The 24,820-nt window shown below is 36.1% G+C and overlaps 3 protein-coding genes and 2 long non-coding RNA genes across 5 annotated transcripts; 1 reads left to right on the top strand and 4 right to left on the bottom strand.

Annotated features, from left to right (window-relative positions):
* Positions 1 to 100: 100 nt before the first annotated feature.
* Positions 101 to 1,747, bottom strand: LOC135075571 (uncharacterized). Its single transcript, XR_010258058.1, has 3 exons — positions 1,422 to 1,747; positions 778 to 893; positions 101 to 283 (listed from the first exon to the last, which is right to left on the bottom strand). It is a non-coding gene; the product is annotated as an uncharacterized LOC135075571 (long non-coding RNA).
* A 210-nt stretch (positions 1,748 to 1,957) lies between these two features.
* Positions 1,958 to 3,185, bottom strand: LOC135075570 (NADH dehydrogenase [ubiquinone] 1 alpha subcomplex subunit 6). Its single transcript, XM_063969991.1, has 3 exons — positions 2,893 to 3,185; positions 2,358 to 2,473; positions 1,958 to 2,177 (listed from the first exon to the last, which is right to left on the bottom strand). Exons 1-3 carry the CDS (start codon positions 3,023 to 3,025, stop codon positions 2,049 to 2,051), a joined length of 378 nt encoding a protein of 125 aa, XP_063826061.1. The 5' UTR covers positions 3,026 to 3,185; the 3' UTR covers positions 1,958 to 2,048.
* Positions 3,186 to 6,660: 3,475 nt separating this feature from the next.
* LOC135075137 (uncharacterized) lies at positions 6,661 to 18,457 on the bottom strand. The gene is made up of 15 exons (XM_063969484.1): positions 18,320 to 18,457; positions 11,291 to 11,435; positions 10,184 to 10,474; positions 9,891 to 10,013; positions 9,669 to 9,817; positions 9,016 to 9,048; positions 8,845 to 8,932; positions 8,614 to 8,766; positions 8,229 to 8,379; positions 7,938 to 8,154; positions 7,800 to 7,859; positions 7,529 to 7,655; positions 7,286 to 7,425; positions 7,088 to 7,200; positions 6,661 to 6,887 (listed from the first exon to the last, which is right to left on the bottom strand). Exons 1-15 carry the CDS (start codon positions 18,365 to 18,367, stop codon positions 6,779 to 6,781), a joined length of 1,947 nt encoding a protein of 648 aa, XP_063825554.1. The 5' UTR covers positions 18,368 to 18,457; the 3' UTR covers positions 6,661 to 6,778.
* Positions 18,458 to 19,571: 1,114 nt separating this feature from the next.
* Positions 19,572 to 20,790, bottom strand: LOC135075569 (tRNA (cytidine(32)/guanosine(34)-2'-O)-methyltransferase). Its single transcript, XM_063969990.1, has one exon. The coding sequence runs from the start codon at positions 20,655 to 20,657 to the stop codon at positions 19,794 to 19,796; it is 864 nt and encodes a 287-aa protein (XP_063826060.1). The 5' UTR covers positions 20,658 to 20,790; the 3' UTR covers positions 19,572 to 19,793.
* Positions 20,791 to 21,379: 589 nt separating this feature from the next.
* On the top strand, positions 21,380 to 24,165 carry LOC135075150 (uncharacterized). Its single transcript, XR_010257972.1, has 4 exons — positions 21,380 to 21,695; positions 21,882 to 22,035; positions 23,410 to 23,605; positions 24,014 to 24,165. It is a non-coding gene; the product is annotated as an uncharacterized LOC135075150 (long non-coding RNA).
* The last annotated feature ends 655 nt before the right edge of the window (positions 24,166 to 24,820 follow it).

The following is a 24,820-nucleotide window of genomic DNA, read 5'->3' as shown; positions in this document are numbered from 1 at the left end:
GTGACCAATTCCAGATCCGGAAGTAGGTAGGTATTTAAATTACCATTAAAATTACGTAAGTTAAGTTACTTAGGTATGTTTTTATTAATAAACAGTAGGTACCTAATAATCAGTGTCAAAAGATTTTATATTAATAAATTCAAAATTATTATTATTAATCCACTCCATTCAAGAACTTGCCAATGAAATCGCACGGCTTCGGCTCCAACGTTGGCTGCCAATATGCCATTATGTGACCTTTCTGTGCCCACGAATGAGTTATTTCTTTTAGTTCCATGTAACCCTATAAAAATACAAAGAACTAAAATCCAATGTCTCAGGTTCGATTCTTGATTGGGTCAATTGGATAAACGATGTTTACACAAAAATATACTACAATAAACCAAATGGTTTCTTATTCTGGGTGTTGGATGTGTATTGAATAAACAAGACAATACACAAACGTGCTCATCGCATTACCATTTGGGAATCCCCAACCACAGCAGGCATGGCAGCAAGGAACATATCATAGCAGTCCGTAAGTGCGGGAACCCGGAATCCACAATAATTACTTATTTGCATTAGGTACTGCTGCTGGAAGACGTAGCGTGGGCAGGCCTCCTACTAGGTGGACGGAGGATCTGGTAAAGGTCGCGGGAAGAGCCTGGATGTGGGCAGCGCAGGACCGTTCATTGTGGAAAACCTTGGGGGAGACCTTTGTCCAGCAGTGGACGTCATTTGGCTGAAACGAACGAACTGCAGTTTGGTCCTGTGAAGTGGTACAGCTTATGATCTTACCTTAAGCACCAAAATGTCAATGACACGAATGTCCGTCACGCAGGCGTTCTTATAAAAGTACTCTCGGATTTTGCAACGACAGTCCTGCTCCGTTTTGGGGACGTCGAAGTACTTGACTGGAAAGGGAAATTAAAGTCAACACCTTTTTGCAGGCACGCAACCATCCTGCGAACTGCAGGTGAACAGTCTCCTGATCTGATGGTCACATGGTACAGTGATAAAAAGTAAAGGAGTTGTCGGCCGTTTGGTGTAGTGGTTTGAAACGGACTACTATTCCAGAGGTTGCGGGTTCGATTCCCACACAGTACAAACATTTGTGTGCATTAACATATTTGTTTGTATTGGACTGGGTGTTTTCTATGTATAATATGTATGATTTACAAAAAAAAAAGTAAGTATGTTTATATCCGTTGTCTAGTACCCATAGTACAAGCTTTGCTTAGTTTGGGACTAGAAGCGCAGTGTAAAATGTCCAAGGATATTATTATTATTTATTTAGTTAATATGATTAGCAATAACTAAGCCTGTCGAGGTTTTGCTTCCTCGGAAACAAAACAGCGAATTAAAAAAAAAAACGAGGAGACCACAATATGTACAAATATAAGATAATTATAGTCTACTGATCTAATTTAAAAAGCTTATACTTATGTATGGAACATAGCGATAAAACGCTTTGTATAGTCCAAGGACTCGTCTGCGAGCTTCCCAAAAATCGGTCGACATGATTGGCCTCACTTCCCTGCATGCAGCACGTACGGTTTCGCGCGCAGCTCCAGCCATTTTCAGATAAGTTTGCTATTAATTTATTGATATTTCGAGGATTTTGCTTCAATATTTTTGGTTACAATCAAATTGGTACTTTGGCTTTGTCAAAACTGTCATTCATGAACTTTTTTATTGGCAAAACTCAAAACTAATGCAACCTTTATTTATTTTGTCAATTTTACACAGTACCTACCTATTGTTACATTTAGATAAACTGCGCCGTGCTAGCGAACCTTAGGACCTCCGCTAAAACTCACGGCAGGCATTGTAGTGGCGAAAGTTGGGTCTGCAAAAACCTTTACATCTAGCAGGGATATCCAAAATACCCATGTTTGTATTTTCTACAATTGTTATCAAACTACTTAAGCATAATATTATGAATATCTATCCATTTCTTTGAGAAATGAAAGACTAATTTAATATTATTCAATCTATTGGTTTAATGTAACATTTTGAACTATTAAAATAATCATTTATACACTATACAAACTGATAATGAAAGTGATTTATTCATTTGAAGCAAAGAATTTAGATAGGAAATCTTTAGGTTTGGGTTCTTCAGTGGGTTTGAAATAGGCCATCATGTGGCCTTTTTGTTTCCACATGTTCACTGCTTCCTTTAGTTCCATTTGACCCTGTAAAAATGTAAAAACTCCTGTATTAATTAGAATAGGCAAATTTAAAGTAACAGTTTAAAAACTTATATGATATAATATTTTCAACATATTATTTGTTAAATATTTAGCTATTAAAATTTCATACAAATAAAGGTTAAATCATAGTAAAATGATTATTGTGGCATTAGTATTTCGTACCTTGATAACAAGCATATCAATAACCCGGATATCAGTGACGTGTTTGTTCGCTCGGAACATCTCCTTCAGCTTAGCTCTGCACTGGTCCTCCGACTTTGGCATGTCATAATCCTTAACTGAAACATAATATTTTCAGTATTATTAAAAACAATAACATTATCAAATTATAAATAAGTAATAATAGTACATAATAATATTGAGCACAGCTATGCTGCCAGCCTAGCTTGGCTGGTGTAGATTATGGAATCACAACTAAACATTGGTATTGAAACTCTATTGTGTACTAAGTAATAAAACCTGAAATCCTAACTAAGCTAAGCTAGCTCCCATAACACAAGCATTTAAGTTGCTTACTTTGGGGCTAGCTGGCGATGTGTGAAATTGTCCAAAGATTTAAATAATAAATAAATAACCAAAAATATAGCTTGCTAATCATAATTTAAAGCAAATATTTGTTTCTGTTTAGCTATTAAGATGATATAAAAGAAATGTATGTGGATAGGAATGGCAAAGTATGACATAACAGGCCACTAACCTAAGTAAGGAACTTGACGATACCAAGCTTTGTAGAGGTTTAGTACTCTCCTTTTAGCTTCAGCAGGAGTCACAGAAAGCACTGGTCTCACATTCTTCGTGCCAACTTTTATTGCTTGCCGTGCAGCAGACATTTTGTCGGATTCTTTTCCAACAAATTCCTTTTGTTTTGACTTTTGACAAAATGAGAACAATGTCTGACAATGTCAGTCAGAAAAAACCTACTTGATTTTTTTACTTTCGTTATGATGAGATAGAATATATACTTTTGATATCTCTATTCCAATACAATTTTTAGTCCTATAGAAACGATTGTAGAAAAGTAGAACTTTACTACTGAAAAGGAACACAATCCCAAGAAATGTGACAGTGACATTTTACTTTTTTTATAAAAAAAAATATTCCGGCAATGCCACAGATATGGATAGATGCAGCATGTGAAAAAATTTGTATGAAGCCGAGCGTGCCACTTTTTAAACGTCATTAGTGTCATTTTAGCGAATTTTAGTGATTACCGCAACGTAAAAATAATCGTATCATCGTACTGCATTCGCAAAGTCATCGAAAGATATCGTGTAACTCGATTCGACAATTAATTAATTCCGATAAAACTGATAATTTGTTAAATACAAAACCACAAACATCTATATCTACCTTTTTAAAATAAATTAATTCTTACAAATCGTCAAATCTCGTTATTTTTTTTACCCTACCAGAGCCCCGATTACGGTAATTTTTAACGTCTCCAATCCAGCAGACGCGTTTCTGATTCTGCAATACGATTGGTCAAAACAGCTGACGTACGCCAGCGTAAACAGCGTACGTCAGCTGTTTTGACCAATCGTATCGCAGAATCGATGAAGCGTCTCTGGATTGTAGACGTTAAAAGTTACCGTAATCGGGGCTCTGAGTTTCAAGACATAAATTTGTCAAGTGCATGAATACATGTATCAGTGTGTGTCTTATTGTTATGAGTAAGTACGGTTCCTTGGGATCGGTATGAGTGCACCACATACAGGGACCATGGTTTTAACTCTTAAGAGTACATCGCAGGATATGTATTAAAAACAATGCTACTTTATACTTCTTTTACTGCTACTTTATTCTAATTAATTATTTGTTACTTGTGCTATTAATTACAATTCTCAATCCGTAAATAATTTCTTCTTTCTACCGTGTTCGTACTACTGTCCTCGTAAAATCATCGTAACCGATTGTTGTAATCGGATTACATGAACATCACTCGACCATGTATGTCCATTTGGACATATCGGAATGGCACGCTTTGACGATCAACTTGCTGTATCTACTCTAATCCATATCTGTGGGCAATGCGCTTCGCATAACGTGTTTAGGCTTCACGAGCTACAGTAAGCCTAGACGCAGACACAGATAATACAGTGTGAGTCACGTTAAAGTGTACATTGAAAATAGATGAAACTAGACCTATTTTTATCGACAAAAAAGAGGTCAAAAAATTTTTGAGATTATTTTTAATTTTTTGTATATTTTTTTTTCTTCCAATTACTTATTGTAAAGAAAACGTAATAACTTTTAAACTAAGCGGTATATCCTGATAAAATAAAAACAGTAATAATGCAAAATAACAGGAAATAATAAAAAAATACATGAAATACACAAAAAAGGCCAATAAATAATAAAAAATGACACTTTTTGAAAAAAATATGCTTAAAAATTCGTTATTTGATAAATTTCTCCAAAAAATGGCCCTGTAACCGGTGATTTTTATTACTTTGTATTATTCTCTATCGTATTACCTTCGTAAAACCAAAAATCGCATGTCTCTATCCCTATCACAACGTTTGCAATGATCGTTTGAAATAAGCCTCTCCGGGCGCGCCATTCAACGCTTCGTTAACAACAAAACTGAAAATAGCTCTAGATTTGTAATTTTGATAAAGACAATTTAGATTTCAAATAAAAACAAAAGATTTCGAAGTAAAATAAGCATTTTAGTTAAAATTAAAATTGTCTCTACCTGTAGCGGAGAATAATGTTGTGGCAGGCCTTTGTTCAAACGATCATAGCAAATGTTGTGATAGGGATAGAGACATGCGATTTTTAGTTTTACAAAGATAATATGATAGAGAACAATACAAAGTAATAAAAACCACCGGTTATAGGGGCATTTTTTGGAGAAATTTATCAAATAACCAAAAAAACACGAATTTTTAAGCAGATTTTTTTCAAAAAGTATCATTTTTTATTATTTGTTGGCCTTTTTTGTGTATTTTATGTATTTTTTTAGTATCGCCTGTTATTTATCATTATTACTGTTTTTATTTTATCAGGATGTACCGCTTAGTTTAAAAGTTATTACGTTTTCTTTACAATAAGTAATTGGAAGAAAAAAAATTCTAAAAAAAATAAAAAAATAAAAATCTCAAAAAAATTTTGACCTCTTTTTTGTCGATAAAAACAGGTCTAGTTTCATCTATTTTCATATGTACACTTTAACGTGACTCACACTGTATAGCGCAGACCATGGTGGGAAGAGGGGATGCATAGGTACGTTATTTTGCTTCGTCGGCGGGAGGTGCGAGACCCTTTTTTGACGCCGAGTGTAGTTAGGTTCAAGAGGTAGGTAACTACCTAATGTAGGTAGTTAGGTTTCAAGAAGTACCTAACATTTCCTGGGCGGGTCCTACTAACATTCCGCAAACCTAACTTTCAGAAAACCTCCAGTGGCAAAAATAACAACAAGTGGATTTACTTATACAGGGTGTCCCAGAATGGGTGAATCAAACAAATCAAACTAGGGGAGGTAACTCTACTAATGTACTATCCCTAAAATATGAAAAAAAAAATTTTGAGTTCGGTTTTTTTTTTAATAAAGTGCTCTAAACTCGAAATCTAGTCATTATTTTCAAAAGTTTGTTTACAGATAAACGAAGCGATCATGTAGGTACAATTAATAATATTAGTAAGAAAAAGTACAAATAAACTCCAAACGCAGCAATTATAGCCAGATACTTAGGCAAAGCTGTTTTATTTTCACTTTTTCAAAATATTTTTTTTTTGTTTCCTTATGCGCTCTATTTTTTTTTTTCATATTTTTTAGGGATAGTGGGACACCCTGTATATCAGAATAGCTTTTGCCCGCGGCTTCACACCCGCGTGAAATTTGTCAAAGATCGTTGGTTTATAAAGTACTAGCTTTCCGCCCGCGGCTTCGCCCGCGTGGAATTTTGTCTGTCACAGAAAAACTTTATCGCGCGCGTCCCTGTTTCAAAAACCGGGATAAAAACTATCCTATGTTCTTTCCCGGGACTCAAACTATCTCTATGCCAAATTTCATCAAAATCGGTTGCGAGGTTTAAGCGGGAAAGCGTAACAGACAGACAGACAGACAGACAGACAGACAGACAGACAGACAGACAGACAGACAGAGTTACTTTCGCATTTATAATATTAGTTGGGATAATACTGCAGTTTCATCAAAATCCGTTCAATAGTTTTTGCGTGAAAGAGTAACAAAGTACATGTTAACATCCAGACATCCATACAAACTTTCGCATATATTAGTAGGATAAAAATAAAATTATTGAAATCTCAAACATTTATTTTCTTATTACATAGTTAATTACTCTCTAACAGAAATTAACAGTTCATAACAATTACATTCTTACAATACTAATAACCACGGTCACTACATATACATAATGACAATTTTGAACAACAAAAATTAAAATTTTAATTTATAAAAACAAACTTAATCGTCTTCTTGCAATAATGACTTGTAGCGAAATAAATACTGATTCTATATTTTTACTTTTACCTATCTATGTTAATAAAAATGATGTAGATGTCTTTTAGTTCTGTATTTAAATTTTCATAGGTAGATTGTTTGACAAAGTAGATTGGATTCACAAAGGACATGTCTTAGCCCCATGCTTGGGAGTGAGTTCCGAACTATACGGGTTGATCAGGAACGTATCCTTCATTCTTCCTGGCATGTAGGTGAAATAAATATCTCTGAAAAAGAAAATCTAGAGGTAAATTCTCTAGTCGTTTTTGTTGCGCCGCTTGATCCTAAAACATGAATGAACAGAAGGCGAGGTTTTGAGTAACAAGCAAAGTGAGCACTCGCAGGGTGGTGAATTTGGTTGGGTTTGACTTTGACTACATATTAACGTCAACAATATTGAAATAAGAGCTAAAAAAAATAAACTTACAAGAATGCTTTGCTAGGATATGGATCGTACTTCATGGTAGACCACCAAAGTCGCGTTTGTTGCAGTTGGTTCATTCTATTTCTCGACACAAAGTCATCCAATAATATTTTAAACTGTAAAAGTAAAAAGTTATTCATTTTAAGTCGGAATTGAACCCACTATAATGGATCATGGCAAACAGAAAATTCCAAATCATACCAAGTTCTGAACTAAATGTCGATGAGACCAATTGAAGTGCTCCAATTGTTTCAAAGTGAACGGAATCCTATAAGCACGTGCTCTGAAGTCCATGTGCTTCAAGTCGAGCCATCTGCGTTGTGATTGTAAAATAAGTTGTTCTGAAAAATAAGACAACGTAAATGTTTAGAGATCTGGTTATTTCTTACATACCTACTTTAATTACTTACTTACTGATGAGTTAGGTTTGAAATATCGACTTACTGTGTTCTTTAGGGTTTATTTTACCCTTTACTCGTTTCCTGACCCATTCTTGAAGGTTATTCAGAAGATTGGCTTGTGGCAAATGAGGTATTAGAAGCGGCGTGTCAGAGAGATCAGCTAAAAGAGCCTGTGGGACCAACAGGATGAGAATTATATTATAGTAAAGTCCAAGAGATAGTTATGTGTATGTAGACCTAGCCAATATTTACTAAGTGCGGAAATAAAGTAACAAGGAAGTAAGTAAGTAAATTAACAATAATTTTGATAATACCGCTAAAAGTTCTTTTTCCTTCAGTCCCGATGCAGATATCGTTGGCATTGACGGCTCCGGCTAGAAAATTAAGAATATGAGATTCCTAGTTCTGAGAATCTTCGTTATACATCTTCAAAAAAGGAAAATGTAGATTACCGTAGGCTCCACAGACTGCATAGCTTCTCTAACAGTGTCTCTAATAAAATCCGGTATCGGATTCATTTGGTATATCTTCGCTTTATCCACCCAAAATTTGCCATGCTTCGTAGGCGGATAGAAATACTTTTCAGTCGCTTTTCCCTCGTGGTAAAAATCATAGAGATGACCGCATTTACATTTTGATTCCTTCAGGTAATCCATAACAGTATCCTCCCTGCAAAAGTCAAAATATTGACGATTAATTCGTTATTTTTTTAAAAGGTTCCACCAAAATTGTAAAATACTGACCATTTGGTAATACAGTCACAAGCGTCGTCACATTTTTCTTTAACTTCGCGTGGGAACTTCCAAAAGCCCTGCAAGACTGTAATGAATTCGCCTCCATAGGCGACAGTTCCACCATTTATCGGGATGTATCCAGTTGGAAGTAGCGCAACATCTTTAAAATAAAAATAAATATTAAGGGTTAGTAGCAGCATACATTAGAGATATGAATTAAGTACATTCAACTTTTCCGATTTATAAAACGAATAAAGATTTGGTTGGTTGTGTCAGTAACTTTAGACTCGTCTCCTTCGTGTAGATAGAGTTAGTAGAGACAGCATACTAAGTTCTTAATAAGTATTGCTTTGTCAAAATAAACAAAAGGAAGAATGAAGACACTTTTAATTACTTGACAAAAGGTAATGCGGAGATCCTCCGGTGAAAGACACTCCGGTAACGAGGTATTGAACGTTCTTGTAAGGGGATTTATGTTTCGGCTTCGCTTTCTTCTTCAGCATCTTCAATTTGTTCACGTAAGCTACCATCTTCGGGTCCGTATTGCCTGCACAGATATTTACCATAGTTAAATTTCAATCAATAAATAAATAAATTGATTTTGTGCATTTTATTTTATCCTTACGCAGCGTGCTCGGTGGCTCCCAAAATTTGTAGTTGCAGATTCGTTCACTTTGCTTTTCTTTCTTATTTCTTTCTTTGCGTTTGTCTAACTGCAATGGTAACCAATCACTATCATGCTCTCTACAATACCTACTCAATATTTTTTATTAACAAAATAAAAATATAAACTTACGAAAGTATGATCCTTGCACAGTCTTTCATAGCTCTATAAAAAAGTGACATATATTATTAATTTTAAAATAAACATTTGAATAGTGTCCCAGATAAAGCTGTCTCTAGGCCTCAGCCTCGAATTTAGCGGGCAGCGGCTCGGGAACGGCGGCGGCGCGGGAGCGGGGCGGGTAACGCAGACCCGTTCTCGAAACAAGCGGGCAGCTCGCGCGGCGCTTTAGCGGCGAAGTGTTGTGTTCGGGGTTGTGTTGTCGAGATATTTGTTATTATTCGCAAACGAAATGTCTGAACAACGGCGACAATTTTATTTCGATTCAAATTTATTCCTAACGCTCGATTTATTGTGGGCAAAAGAAGGAGTGCGCTGCCCGCTCGTTGCCCGATCCCGCGCCGCTGCCCGCTCGTTACCCGCTCCCGCGCCGCTGTTTTCGAGAACCGGTCTATTTGATTTTACGCATAAGATCCTGCCACTCCCGCGCCGCTACCGCCGCAGCCCCGCTGCCCGCTAAATTCGAGGCTGAGGACTCAAGCGGTCCGTGAGCACGTAGAACGGTGGAGTGGAGATACCTACTCAATACTCTGATCCCAATTTAACTTGACACCATTTTCAGTGAACCTGGAGAAGGAGGCTTCAGTATGAACACGGTACCTTACCTCTTCGCTCCTGAGCCGAAACTTGTACCCAAGAGGTTGAGATTTGGGTTTCTTCTGTTGACCCGAACTATGAGTACTGTAGAGAGGGACGTACATTTGTTGTTGATATTCCCCGTATCGTATATCAGGTTGGTAATACTTCTTTTTTTCTGTAAAAAGCAGTTTTTTTAATACCTACTTAATAACCAAGTACCTATTTGTTGGTACCTAGTATTAACTTACTCTTCGGCACCTCTTGTGGTGGAATTTTTTTCACATACGTTAACTTCTCTAATCTCTCAATGCATTCTTCTAGATCTATAAATACTAGACACGACATGAGGATCATTGCATTTATATCGTATTCTGTAATAGAAAGGGAGACAATAGATTTTTCTGCTTTATTGTCACCTAACTATGTAGGTAAAGTGCACATACACTTCTTTGGGACGCAAAACTTATTTAGAAATCCATAAAACTGGCTTAGGTATTATCCGATTATGGGTTAAGGTCTCAGTATCAACGTAGTTACTTACTTGGTCTTAACTCACTAGGTGGTTTTTTATAGTAGGCAGAGTACAGATTCCATATGAAAACGCCGGGATCATGAACGCAGTCATTCATAGCCTGCATCAGCAAAGGTTTAGGTATTTTCAGTGTAAGTCCAAGATCCGACAGAGACTGTCGAATACGTATCGGCAAATCTTCTAAAAGATCTTGATGGATGTTTTCTTTTAAATGGTTCAATACTTCTCTTTGTTCACTTGACAACTCACAATACCAAGCCGGGCCTACTTCTGTATTCAATCTTCTTTCTTTCCTTTTTGCTAAAAATATGCAAGAAGGTAGGTAAGTAAGGCATCATCATGGTAACCTATCGTTAGTCGATAAATATAATTGTGGGCTAAGCAAGTAGGTACTTCTACTGAATGAAAACACCCAGACCTAAGAACTGTACCTACTTATAATCTATTAGCATACTGTGTTCATGCACGCACACATATTATTATTATGCTTGAATCGTAGTAGGGGATGGTAGGGGATTGAACCTGCGATCTCTGAGTCGCCACGCGTACAATATATTTATAGGTAGCTAGCCCACCCTGCCTGCTCCGAAACGATCTCATACTGTCTTGGGATGCATTTTGTTTTTAAATTACATAAATGATTTGCAACAAAGTACCTACAACTGAGACGTTTATTTTGCATGCTGATGATATTGTACCTACTAGTAGCAGCGAAGAATTAGATACAAAAAAACAATCTTATAGCAATTTGCAAATTAATTACTTAGTAATAATTATTTTTAAACTTTCACGTTGCATAAATAATTTAATTAGTAAGTAATAGTCCCGTTACCCCTCGTACTACTCTAAATTTTATTATGCTTGTATTATGAGTGAGCATCACACATCACATTACAGCGCGGCGGCGGGGTTCGAACCCGCGTCGTTTCTTGGATGAAGAATCGGCCAGTCAGACTCATCACCATTCGGCTATCGTGGCATCGTGCCTTCTGAATGTTGATTGATTGATATTTGATACCAATACCAATTGGAAACCAAAAATGTATCTAAATAAAATCCCAATAAGCTAACGAGATTTAAATGCGCTTTACGAATTAAAAAATGCACTACAATTACCTTCACAGTAAAAATAGTATTTTAAATCTCTTAAATATTTCAGCCATTTTCCAACTTTCTCGTTATACGGTTTTTTTGCTAAATTTTCTATCATTTCCTTTTCCAGATAAATCCACACTGGATCTTTCTTGGGCCCATAAATGGTCTGAAAACAGCAAATAAAAAACCGAAGAATAAATAAATAAATAAATCTTTGGACAATTTCACACAGCGCCAGCTAGCCCCAAAGTAAGCAACTTAAGAGCCATTTCACAAAAATATTCCGCGCGAATTTAGGTAAAAGCTGTCAACGCAACGTCAAAAGAGTAAAAAGAACGCTGAAATGGACAAAAAAATCTTGAGCCGTGACCGTATTAAGACTTGATTTAAGTTATTAATTTTAAGGTAGAATGAGGTATTCAAACTTGATAAATTAATTTAAATTTTTAATAGAGTTTATTAAGTCTTTTATATTTCGATTCATAATGAAACACGAATAGGTATAATATGTAAAATATATATTAAGTACAAAATAAAGACAGTCACATAGTGAAAAAAAAATTTGCCCCCTTACAGCTCCATCATCGGACCCTGGATACGAACTATTCGTCAAGGCGAATCACACAAGCCCAAACTCCATAGGGTTCTATTGTTTTGTTACGGAGGTGGCCATTGCATCTCCTCCAGATCCATTATCAGACAGAGCTAAGAAATAAATAAATAAATATTATTATAAGTAAACAAATAACTAAAATAATTCATCTTACTATCTTACTAGTCTTACTAATATTATAAATACGAAAGTTTGTGTGGATGTCTGGGTGTTTGTTACACTTTCACGCAAAAACTACTGAACTGATTTTGATGAAACTTTACAGTACAGTACAGCAGTACTAGGCAGTCTGTGTTCAACTATCACTCGGGTCGGACGTTCCTATCGCAAGACCTTTGGTTCACTCAGTTCCGATACGACTCTAGTGCTGTGTGTAATCATTTTCGTGAATACACTGAGTTTATTAATTTCTACGAGTGGATTTCATTTTGACTGAGACCTACGCCATGAACCCTGAACCAGAAGACCCTGTCGCCAGCGACAGCGACGCTCATCCATCCCTGGCGTCGACCAGAATAACAATGTAATGGCTATAATTTATGACGATCTGTGACAAACTAAATTTCAAGCGGGTGAAGCCGCGGGCAATACTACATATTTCATACTAGCTTTTTGCCCGCGACTTCTTCTGCGATGAAGTGGAAAATGGTTCTAATAGAATTAAAATATTCTAAGAAAATTAATTTTGTTAAATGATTATATTTTTTGATATAAAATCTACAAATTATTATGTTTAAATATTTTAATACTTACAAAATTATGAGATCTTTCTAAAACAAAATTAAAACACTACACCTGCCGCAGATTTCTTTGTAAACAATGTTTTTTTGTTTTTCCTTCAGGTGCTAAAATCACCAGGCTATTGTGTGCGCATACTCTGGAGTATTCCACATACAACTGGTCGTCGGAGAAGCATAGATTTCCATTAAGTCTACTCCCGCTACCATATAGAACTCCGCTAAAACTCGTGAGGGTGCCAACACTTACTTTTGTATCGAAAATTAGTATGAGCAGCTGCGCACGCGGTTGCCCGTTGCAGGCTCTATGCAACCACACTATTTTAAACCGTGGTCCATAAGCATGAGATGGGAAACTGCACTCTCTTGAATTCTCTTGAATTTGATGGTGTTAGGGGAATCCTAGGAATGAATACAGACTTTCCAATGGAATCCCCTCATCAATATTGCGAAATTGCGAGTTGCAATGCAATGTTACGTTTTCACTTGTTATTTTATTGTTATCTGACCTTGATTTTTCAAACACGTGTCAAAATAAAAAAAAATTAAATCAAAAGTACTAAGGAATATTTCATTGATATCAACTTAGAAACAAGCACAGATCACAGAAACTAAAGGGAAATGTGACAAGGGACAAATTGGAACATATTGCTTGTGAAAGCAATGATGACAGTAGCGACGTCATTATGTAAACAGTTTATATTGCTTGCATAGTACTAAAGATTATTCGAACGTTGAATACTGATACCGCAGTGGATAATGAGCACATAATTTGATTTCTTTGTGTGTGTGAATTTCTAATACGACACTGAGTTTCGAACTCAGCGCATTACTTAGCATCTCTCTATATTTCTATGGAACCAAGTTATCTCCAAAATAACATTCCACACCTTTTTAACCTAGTCAGGTAATAATTTTAATAAAATACGAAGCACGTCATCTATCAATAGGATATATGTATATTTTAGAAGTTAATATATTATGCATAAAATATAAACACTTAAGAAGTTTAGTTAAATCGTAGAATTTCTGAAAAACAAGTACTAAAATCGTACTGAAAAAAAAGTATTAATAATATGTTATCTAATTTATTTATTAAACGTCGAATTTTATCAAAGATTTTGGACTAAAGTTTTTGAAAATATTTTATAGCCTACATAGAAAAAAAATTAGGATTCTAAATCGTGAAAGAATTTTTTTTCGGAGCCTATTGCCTCCAAACAAACAAACAAACAATTAAATCTTTCCTCTTTTATTAGTATAGATTTAACAACAAAGCTTCCCTCTCGAAACAAAACGCTTCTTTTTCTTCTTCACGAAACAAAACTCAAAGCGGATAAATAAATAAACAAATCTTTGGACAATTTCACAGCGCCATCTAGTCCAAAAGTAGGCAACCAATATGCTTGTGTTAAGGGTGCTAGCATAATGGATATACTTTTTTTATAATTTATTTATTAAATTAAATACATGGTACCTACATATTATACATAGTTACACCCAGATCCGTCAAAGAAATTAAAATTCATCATTTCAATTTCTGCTCGGCCGGCCGACTCGAAACAGCCTCTCGGCATAGTATCAAATGCATTTGGTCGCCGTACAAATCACCGCTTCACGACACGAACGCACGTAAACGTCACGGCGGGAAAAATGACACAGGTCCTGCCTTGACGGGCGCTCGCGCCATACTAATCGATGTCGGCTTGCGTATTGTAATTTATACTGATATTCACATCAATATTTTGACAAAGTGGTTACTAATATTTAAACAATAACTGTAGAAATCAATTCTACAATGAATATTCTTTATTTTGGGATACTTTTATTGCAGTTATTGCTGCTTTTTTAAACCAAAAACCACGATCAAAATGTGACGTTAATCTTCAAATTTGCCAAATTATTTTTAGATTTTACTCAATAATGGTAATGAAATTCAAGAATCTATTTCATTAATGGACTACAAGAATATATGTCCGATGATTACTATATATTTTTAAGCTTATTATATGAGCATAAATAATAGATACAGGACTTTGAAAATGAGTCTGCGGCAATTTTTCCGTAAAATGGTTGTGGGAGATGGGGCACTGTGAATTAAGCAAAAGAGTTTTAGTAAATCCGTTTCATTAATGGTCAACACCAAGGATTGACCTATCTTTCGCAGTTATTAAATAATCTCTGGGTGTTGCTTAAGATAGTAATTCATGCTTCCAAAATCTTAGAAATTCGCACGAAAATGTAAAATGGCTCTTAATGCTTGTGTTATGGGTGCTAGCTTAACGGGTATACTACTTATACAGGGTGTTAGGTAAATGGGTATGTGAGCCGACACTACCCCATGTTAAGATGGGCATATAAATGGTATGGTGAAGTCAGAAATTTGATATCATCACTTTATTTTTTTAAATTTTCATACAAAATATTTTTTTTTTAATCAGATTTGTATGAAAATTAAAATAATTAAAATGAAGATATTAATTTTCTGACTTCACCATACCATTTATATGCCCATGTTAACATGGGCTAGTGTCGGCTCATATACCCATTTACCTAACACCCTGTATATTTTTTTTTTCAAATACATAAATATTATACATAGTCAAACCCAGACCCGTCACAGAAATTAAAATTCATCATTTCAATTTCTGCCCTGCCGGGAATCGAACCCGGGACCTCTCGGCATAGTAGTCCGTTCTGAACCACTACACCAAACGGCACACACAGAAAAAAAATTCACTGTTTCGTGGGAGTGGAATTAATTAGATATTGAGTATACATGAGGCTAATCATAGTAGTTTGATTTAAGCGCAAACGTGTAGATAGGTAGAGATACTAACTACCCCCTCGCTAGGCCATACCACAAAATTTGTGGCCATACTTACCTACTTATCGCGGTAACCCGAAGATTCGAAGATTCACATCAATCGCGACGCGATGTGTGTGGCCCAGGGAATAGGGTAGTAGGTAGTAGGTGATCCAGGAACCAGTGCCGTAACTAGGGCGGTGCCAGCGGTGCCCAGGCACAGGGCGCAAACCCTGGAGGGGCGCAGAAATGACCAGACCAGTATCTAGTTTTGTTTCATGCATGGTAGTTAGTAGGTACATTTTGTTTTATTGCGAATATGGTGTAGACGCGCCCTCTGTACTATCTATATCTAATTATGGCATTTTTCAAGCGATCTTGAAACAACAACACTTGTAAAGGTGGTTTTATATTTGTCTGATGTGTCGTGACGTGACGCGTCAGAACGGTATCGGTTTCATACATTTAGTACTAGCTGGTGCCCGCGACTTCGTCTGCGCAGGATTAGTATTTCGAACAATATGTTTATAAATTGTAGCTTATGTGTTATTCTGATGTATAAGCTATATTATTGTAAAGTTTCATTAAAATCCATTCAGTAGTTTTTGCGTGAAAGAGTAACAAACATCCATCCATCATCCATACAAACTTTCGCGTTTATAACATTAGTAGGATGGTAACGTTCACACTAGTGCGTAACGTGTTGTGTTGTGATGGCTTATGTATGGAACCGATACAGTTCTGACGCGTCACGTCACGACACATCAGACAAATATAAAACCACCTTTACAAGTGTTGTTGTTTCAAGATCGCTTGAAAAATGCCATAATTAGATATTATTCAATTTCTGCCCTGCCGGGAATCGAACCCGGGACCTCTCGGCATAGTAGTCCGTTCTGAACCACTACACCAAACGGCACACACAGAAAAAAAATTCACTGTTTCGTGGGAGTGGAATTAATTAGATATTGAGTATACATGAGGCTAATCATAGTAGTTTGATTTAAGCGCAAACGTGTAGATAGGTAGAGATACTAACTACCCCCTCGCTAGGCCATACCACAAAATTTGTGGCCATACTTACCTACTTATCGCGGTAACCCGAAGATTCGAAGATTCACATCAATCGCGACGCGATGTGTGTGGCCCAGGGAATAGGGTAGTAGGTAGTAGGTGATCCAGGAACCAGTGCCGTAACTAGGGCGGTGCCAGCGGTGCCCAGGCACAGGGCGCAAACCCTGGAGGGGCGCAGAAATGACCAGACCAGTATCTAGTTTTGTTTCATGCATGGTAGTTAGTAGGTACATTTTGTTTTATTGCGAATATGGTGTAGACGCGCCCTCTGTACTATCTATATCTAATTATGGCATTTTTCAAGCGATCTTGAAACAACAACACTTGTAAAGGTGGTTTTATATTTGTCTGATGTGTCGTGACGTGACGCGTCAGAACGGTATCGGTTTCATACATTTAGTACTAGCTGGTGCCCGCGACTTCGTCTGCGCAGGATTAGTATTTCGAACAATATGTTTATAAATTGTAGCTTATGTGTTATTCTGATGTATAAGCTATATTATTGTAAAGTTTCATTAAAATCCATTCAGTAGTTTTTGCGTGAAAGAGTAACAAACATCCATCCATCATCCATACAAACTTTCGCGTTTATAACATTAGTAGGATGGTAACGTTCACACTAGTGCGTAACGTGTTGTGTTGTGATGGCTTATGTATGGAACCGATACAGTTCTGACGCGTCACGTCACGACACATCAGACAAATATAAATCCACCTTGTCTTGCTCGCAATATTACATACACAAACAAAAGTACCTATACCGTAACTATGAGACAATTTCTGTCTATATTCATTTGGAGGGCGCCACTTCTAACTTAGAAGTTCTAAGCAAATCTGTCAATCTAGCTGAGGAGATGTACATATAGTTCACGTTACGCTGTCATTGCTGTCAGCCACATTCATTGGTCCTCCCTTTATCTTTGATTTTATTCATTAACTACGTGCGGCGTTACTGACACACTAGCGTGCGAGAGATAGATAGAAAATTCATCGTTCGACAAGAGTGAAAAGGATGACTTACAAAACTAAACGATTCACAAACGTTCCATTCTGCCGCGCTGTCCCACCATGGTCCCACCCAATCTTCGGGGATTCCCCGATACATCGAGAATCACGCATTCAGATAGCCGCAGTGTTGCCAGAAGGTTACTTTTGTAACCTTTTAGGTTACTTTTGAACTGCATTGGTTACTCTTAGGTTACACTAATGAAAAGGTTACTTTTAGGTGATTTTTCAGAAATTGTAGAATTAACTTTTACAGGTTATTCAGTAAAAAATATTAATAGTGACAATTTAAAAATTATGTCATAAACTGCATTTAAACATGAATTTGATTTATTATAAAAAATGAGTTTTAGCCAATGTTTTTCGATAGTGACACGCAAGTCCATGAAACGTTTTTAATTTTATACGACCGGTCACTTTTCGGTCTTCATGGAATGGTCAAAATTTCGAATTTAGGTAAATGATTTATCGGGCGACACATCATGCACCCGGATGAGATAGCAGATATCATCACGCTCCAAAGAATCTGGAAATTTATAGACTCAACGGGACTAAGCAGTGAACTCTAAAGACAAGGGCTGCCACAATAGATCAAACCTGGTCGAGCTGGCGCAAATGAAGGCCGAAAACCAATAATATAATAATATAAATGATTTAATGATCAATTGTGTTCATTTTCCATCCATGAACAACCTTACACAATCGCTGCCCCCCCCCACCCCGTATATTTCTCGCACCGGGCGCATAAAAGGCTAGTTACGGCACTGCCAGGAACAAGTGGGTCTGTAATATTGAACCCACAGGTAGGTACTTACTTTTTTTTGTAGAAATTGTTGAACAGTAGGCATTTTATACTTCCCCATTGTTGATGTAGGTACACTTAAGAATTTTAATTCACAATAAAAACAGGAATTTTATAAAATTAACCTAATACCAGAACCATCAAATTTTGACTGCCTTATGAAACAACAGAAAAATAAAAAATATCGTCTCTACATTGCCAGTTGTCCTATTTCATTCATCAAAAGAGTTAATTATGGTAGGGTAGGTACAGAACAGCCTGTAAGGTACGACGTGCGTCGGAGCGCACTTACACGGCCGTAAAGAAAATAGTATTTTTAACTTAAACTTTTTAAAACCACCTATCATTTATCATAAAATCATTATAAAATATCAAATTTGTCTAATTATTATGAAAACAGCCTATAAGCCACTCGCTCAAATGTTAAATGTGTCCTATCCCGTACAAAACATGTGCCGCGCAGTGACTTACTGGATGGCTTGTATTTTATTTGCACTTACCTACTTTATAAAAATAAAAAATCACTTTTAATAGAACTGCTACGCTAAATCGTTTTTGTATTGTTTATTATTATTAAGACAAATTAATGTTTCTCTGTAAGTGATTGCATTGTAATCTTTTTGAGAAATAAATATCTTTAACCATATTTTATTAACAGTTCGAGTCGTAATTGCTTAGAACTGATTAACTGACATTTCAATCCGGACGGATGCGCGAGCATGCCTCGGAACCGGAAGCCGGTTGGCTCCGAGCGTATTCCAGCGGATACGCGCGCGCATTCCACCACATTGTGGGTTGAACGGACGCTGCGCTGCGCGCCAACTCGCGCTGGTCAATGGGAATCCTGCCTAAAGGGTTTCCACGTCCACACTGACACCGCGAGGTAGTGGTAGTGGTGACGCGGACGCATCGAACAAGAATACTTTAAAAATAACTATAATTGGTCATATCTCAAAACTCATGATTGAATAACCAATCGGATTTCATTATTTCCACTTCTCCGCTTCGTTCGCTCCGTGTCAAGCCGGCGCCGCTGTCAAAAAAAAAATAACGGCCCGATGTTCTATAAAAAAAAAATAACGGCCCGACGTCTTCTCCACTCCACCTTGGTGAAAACCGGGCCTTGGGGCATTGGGGCCATTTGGGGCACGAATTGGGGTCACCAATAGAAAGCCTATCACAAAATGTCAAAATTCCCCAATGAATTTTGTGATCAATATCCCAACAGATTTAATGGATATTTGGGTAAAAATAACACTAACATGAATTCAACATATTTTTATTACATTTAAATATAATAATTGATTAAATACATTCAAAGCTTTGAAACAAAATATTGAACAACACATATTTTTTATGTATTTCAAATTCAGATGTTTAATGCCCTATTTAATTCTACAAAATGATGATAACATTGTAGATTAATGTAACAATATACAGAGATTTTAGAAGTTTCTTTTTAATTAAAACTACCTGAAATAAAATTTTTAAGGTCCTTTAATTTTATCCAATACTTCTTTATAAGGTGGGTTAATAGGTCCTTGTACGGGTTCTTTGTATTCATAAGAACTTTGGCCTTCAAGTAATAATGGGTATGATGTATCAGAGTCATAAGCGCTCAAGTCTCCACAAGCATTGAACGGAACAATAAATCTGTTTGGTCCTGTGAACTGATTAAAATCACAATATTTATGATCAAGTAAGGGATTTACCATAGTGGGCACATAACCCTCAGGTGGTTCATAGCTTTGACATATAACAAAAGCTTCAATGCTTGAATTCCTGGAACTCCGAGGTTTGGAAACAGTAACAAATTTGAAAAACTGTTTTAATTGAGAATACAGCAAAGTTACATCTTTTCCTCTAAATATCTTGGCTACAAACACACCGCCTGGTTTTAATACATGTGTAGTAATGTTCAATGCAGCAAGTAAAAGTTGGGACTGAACATATTCATCAATATCATGTAATCCTGTCACATCAGGTGCCCCATCACAGACCACCAAATCAGATTTCAGTCCTTTGAACTCTTTGATTATTTCATTAGCTGTAGAAAGCTTCGTGATATCGCCTTGGATTTGAATCACTCCGGGTAAAGCAGCCATTGCCTGCAAGTCTACTGCCACTATTTTAACGTCCTCGTCATTTTCAGCGTTTTGTCGCAGTTTTTTCGTTAGCACCTGACTCCAACTTCCAGGAGCTGCACAAAGGTCTACTGCTCGTAAGACTCCGTCGAATATATTGTACTCTTCATTAATTTGCAATAATTTAAATGCGCTTCTGGCGCGCCACCCTTCTTCTTTAGCTAACCTGTAGTAGATATCACGTTTGTCTTTAGAAGTTTTACCCATTTTGTATTCCTAAGCTCTGCAAAATCTTTAGGCTGGTTCAGCAATCCAATAAAGTGGTTGTTTCTAGCTATTGCTTGATGTTGATGATTTTTTTACGAATCTTTACTCAGGGATGCATGAATGGATGGTGGGATTTAGGTGGATTTGGGATTAATAAAAAACAGTGTTGCCAGTCGGGTCTAGTCAGAAGTTACCAGAAATATAAAAAAGTAGGTTGTTCATGGATGGAAAATGAATACAATTGATCATCTAAATTCGAAAAGTGACCAGTCGTATAAAAACGTTTCATGGATTTGCGTTTTATTATCGAAAAACATTCGCTAAAACTCATTTTTTTTAACAAATAATAAATCAAATTCAAGTTTAAATGCACTTTATGACATAATTTTTAAATTGTCATTATTAATATTTTTTACTGAATAACCTGTAAAAGTTAATTCTACAATTTCTGAAAAATCACCTAAAAGTAACCTTTTCATTAGTGTAACCTAAAAGTAACCACTGCAGTTCAAAAGTAACCTAAAAGGTTACAAAAGTAACCTTCTGGCAACACTGATAAAAAATCAATCATTGGATTGGACTGTGGATTGGACATTGCTCCTGTCATTACTGTCTTTTTTTTTAATATAGTTTTTCACGGCTCTGGGTGCAAGCCCTTTTAAGCCAGTCTTTGAAGTCCGTTGAACTTTTGTTTGAATTTGACACATCACATCTGTGTTTGACTTGACACTTCACTGAGTTCACTTCACTGCACTGATGCACAGCACTGATGATTCCAACTGATTCACTGATATTCTCTTCTCAAATAGTTCCCAGAGTTGAAACCACGAAAGTATATAAGGGTTTGAAAAGTTTCGGATCCTTCAGGAGCTCGTCCAACGACTCTGGTACACGTTCACAAATAGATTGAAGGTCATCGATCATGACCAGTCTCTGAACTCCAAAACTTCTACATTTCAAGATTATGTGTTCCAAATCAGCAAGCTCTTCATTGCAATATGTACATTCAGGGCTCGGAATCAAGTTGAGCCTCTTCAGGTGAGTGGGAGCGTGGCAATGGCCAAATCTCAGCCTATTTATGATGGTTATAAACTTCCTGTTATCTATATTCTCATTCCTCCGATGGTACCAAGGTTTGGCGGGCGGGCTTCCTTGGATCTTAGCATACCATTTTCCCTTTTCCATACTAGTAATTGTCCAGTACTCATGCCATATCTTTTTCAGGTCTTGATTGATTGCGGCTTGATAGTCAGTGTGAGGTAACTTCAACAACGTAGAATGGTCAACATCAAAGCCATTCCTTGCAGCCAGATCAACAATTTCATTCCCCCTGATGCCACGGTGCGATGGTACCCAAAGGAAGAGCAGTGTCTTACCAGTAAGTCTATATATGTTATTAATTAATTTCTTAATATCATAAATTATATAATTCAAATTATATTTACAAGAGTTATTTTCCAGAGCTAGTAATACGCTTTTAGAGTCAGTTAGAATAATAATATTGTCAGATGGTGGATTACATGTACAGATATGTTTAAGTGCTAAGAGGATAGCATAACTTTCTGCAGTAAAGATACTACAGTGGCTTTCAATTTTATGACTTTGAGTAAGTTTAAGTTGTGGATCATAAAATGCAGAGGTTACTCTATTCTCTTTCTTTGAACCATCTGTGTACACTTTATAATAAGACTTATTTAGAAATTTATTAAGATCGATTTGATTGGTGATCTTTTCTCTTAAAATAGTGAAATTTTTTACAACAAGATCTTCATAATTAACTTTATACATGGGCCATGGCTTATCTTTATACATATTTACAGTGAGAGACTCTATATACAATGCAATTCTTAGTAAGGCTGGAGTGCGTCCAGATATTAACTCATTACCTGTAATTGGAGGAGGAGGAGTAGAGCACATTTGGGATGATAAGGGAGGCATGATTCTATCTAGTACTGGTTTGTTGGTTGAAGTTATTAGTTTAAGGCAAAAATTTCCTGCTAGTTGAATACGTCTCAGTACTAAAGGTGGAATGCATGTTTCACATTGCATAGCAATGATAGGAGTTGAACACATAGCTCCTGTTATTATTCTAAGTGCTTTATTCTGAATAACGTCTAATTTTTTTAGTAGGGTTGGGCTACAGTTCATATATGCCAAAGTACTATAGTCGAAATGACTGCGTACTAAACTCTTGTATAACATTGATAGAATCTTGGGATCAGAGCCCCAACTTACACCAGCTAGTGAACGCAATATGTTTAAAGCCTTAGAAGAGTTGCGAATTAGAAGCTTGATATGACTTTCAAATGTGAGTTTTTTATCTAGACACACTCCTAAAAACTTTTTTTCCTGAATCCATGGAAGAGGATTATTATTATAATAAATATTAGAATTACATTCATTATATTTTTTCGAGAATAACATAACGCCGCTCTTATTGGGACTAATATCAAGTTTTAATTTACCAGAATAAAAATTATGAATTTCAACTAAAGCTAGGTTTAAACTATGCACAGCAGTATTTACATTTTTATTTACAGTATAAATTAATAAATCATCAGCAAATTGTAAAAATTTTATATCCCTTTGTGTTAAATACTTATTAATTTGACTAGTGTATAAATTGTACAATAATGGCGAAATCGTAGCACCCTGCATTGTGCCTTTATATACATATCCGGGTCCATGAATAATGTTATTAAATTTTATATACATTATTCTTTTGTACAAAAAATTGAAAATCCATTTACAGACTACCCCGGGTACTCCAATATCACATAAGATGGCTATTAAAATTGAGGGGACCACGTTATCGAATGCGCCCTGTACATCAAGGAAGACACAAGCTGTTGCAGAGTGACTGTCAAGAGAATTCCTAACATCTGAGACCAATGCTGTAAAACTTTCTGCTGCACTTCGGCCTTTCCTAAATCCGAATTGTTCATTTGGTAAGATATTATTTGATTCGACATAATAATCTAATCTTGTCTTTAACATGCACTCAAATACTTTACCTATACATGAAGACAGAGAAATTGGTCGATAAGAGTTACAGTCATCAGGAGGCTTATCTGGTTTAAGTATAGGAATGACACATTGAGTCTTCCATGAGTCTGGGATGACCTGTGTTTGCCATAGTAAATTAAAAATGTAGAGTAAAAGTTTTTTGGCATTAATATGTAGGCGACGAATAACTTCATAAGGAATGTTGTCTAAACCAGGAGTAGTGTTCCTACGAGACTGCAGAGCAGTCATAAACTCTTCCCAAGAAAAATGTTGAGACAAAAAAGCTGCTTTTTCATCACCAATTTGAGAGAAATATGTTTGCAATAATGAATTATTTACTTGTTTTTCAGGAGGAGATAGAGGAGAATATTTCTCAAAAAAAGAGGGAATCCATTCATCATTCTTCGGCAGTTTGGGAATTGAAACACGCTTAAACCTCTTCATATAGTTCCATACTGTACTAACAGGAGTATATCTATTAAAAGATTCACATAAAGATTTCCATCCAGTTTTCTTTTTTTCCTTAAGAGTTAGTTTTTTAGCAGCATCCAATTTTTTATATGCAATGTAGTTTTCAATGCTTGGATTACGTCTATAAAAATTTAAAGCATCTTTACTCTTTTTAACTGCACTATTACACTCATCATCCCACCAAGGTACAGGCTTTTTCATTATATTGGGAGAGGTTTTGACTACTTTAGGTACGCATTTGTCTCTAATACTAATTAAATTATTATAAAAATCGTCATAAATTATTAATGGATCTGTATTATCTAAATTAATATTAACTACCATGTTTTCTGTTTCAGTATGAAATTTAAACCAATCAGCTTTATTGTAAATAAATTTGTGTACTGGTTCACCTATCTGATATTTATCAACAGAAATCTGGATATCTGTTACAGTGGGATAGTGATAACTTCCCATTGGGTCATCATAGACTTTCCAATCACATAATGGAGCTACTGAAGGGCTGACACATGTTACATCTATAGCCGAAGGATTATGAACAGATCTACCAACAGTGGTTGGCGCCCCTGAGTTGAGGATACAGAGGTCGCTCTCGTCAAATATATTGTAAACTTCGTTACCTCGACCGTTACTAGTAGCACAGCCGAATGCGATGTGGTGAGCATTAATATCACCTGATAGCAAAA

Source organism: Ostrinia nubilalis, chromosome 10 (assembly GCF_963855985.1).
Source record: "Ostrinia nubilalis chromosome 10, ilOstNubi1.1, whole genome shotgun sequence".
Taxonomy (NCBI): Eukaryota; Metazoa; Arthropoda; class Insecta; order Lepidoptera; family Crambidae; genus Ostrinia; species Ostrinia nubilalis.
Note: the sequence above shows the minus strand (reverse complement) of the source record. Positions and strands in the feature narration are given on the sequence as shown.

What these genes read in the sequence shown, in the direction of transcription:
- LOC135075570 (XM_063969991.1), bottom strand. Translation starts at nt 3,025, where the DNA reads ATGTCTGCTGCACGGCAAGCAATAAAAGTTGGCACGAAGAATGTGAGA. An exon ending in TCGTCAAGTTCCTTACTTAG is followed by an intron (nt 2,474 to 2,892) that starts GTTAGTGGCCTG and finishes ATTATGTTTCAG; the next exon opens with TTAAGGATTATGACATGCCA. An exon ending in TTGATATGCTTGTTATCAAG is followed by an intron (nt 2,178 to 2,357) that starts GTACGAAATACT and finishes ACATTTTTACAG; the next exon opens with GGTCAAATGGAACTAAAGGA.
- LOC135075137 (XM_063969484.1), bottom strand. Translation starts at nt 18,367, where the DNA reads ATGGGGAAGTATAAAATGCCTACTGTTCAACAATTTCTACAAAAAAAA. An exon ending in TGTGCAAGGATCATACTTTC is followed by an intron (nt 8,933 to 9,015) that starts GTAAGTTTATAT and finishes TTACCATTGCAG; the next exon opens with TTAGACAAACGCAAAGAAAG. An exon ending in GACATTTAGTTCAGAACTTG is followed by an intron (nt 7,201 to 7,285) that starts GTATGATTTGGA and finishes TTACTTTTACAG; the next exon opens with TTTAAAATATTATTGGATGA.
- LOC135075569 (XM_063969990.1), bottom strand. Translation starts at nt 20,657, where the DNA reads ATGGGTAAAACTTCTAAAGACAAACGTGATATCTACTACAGGTTAGCT.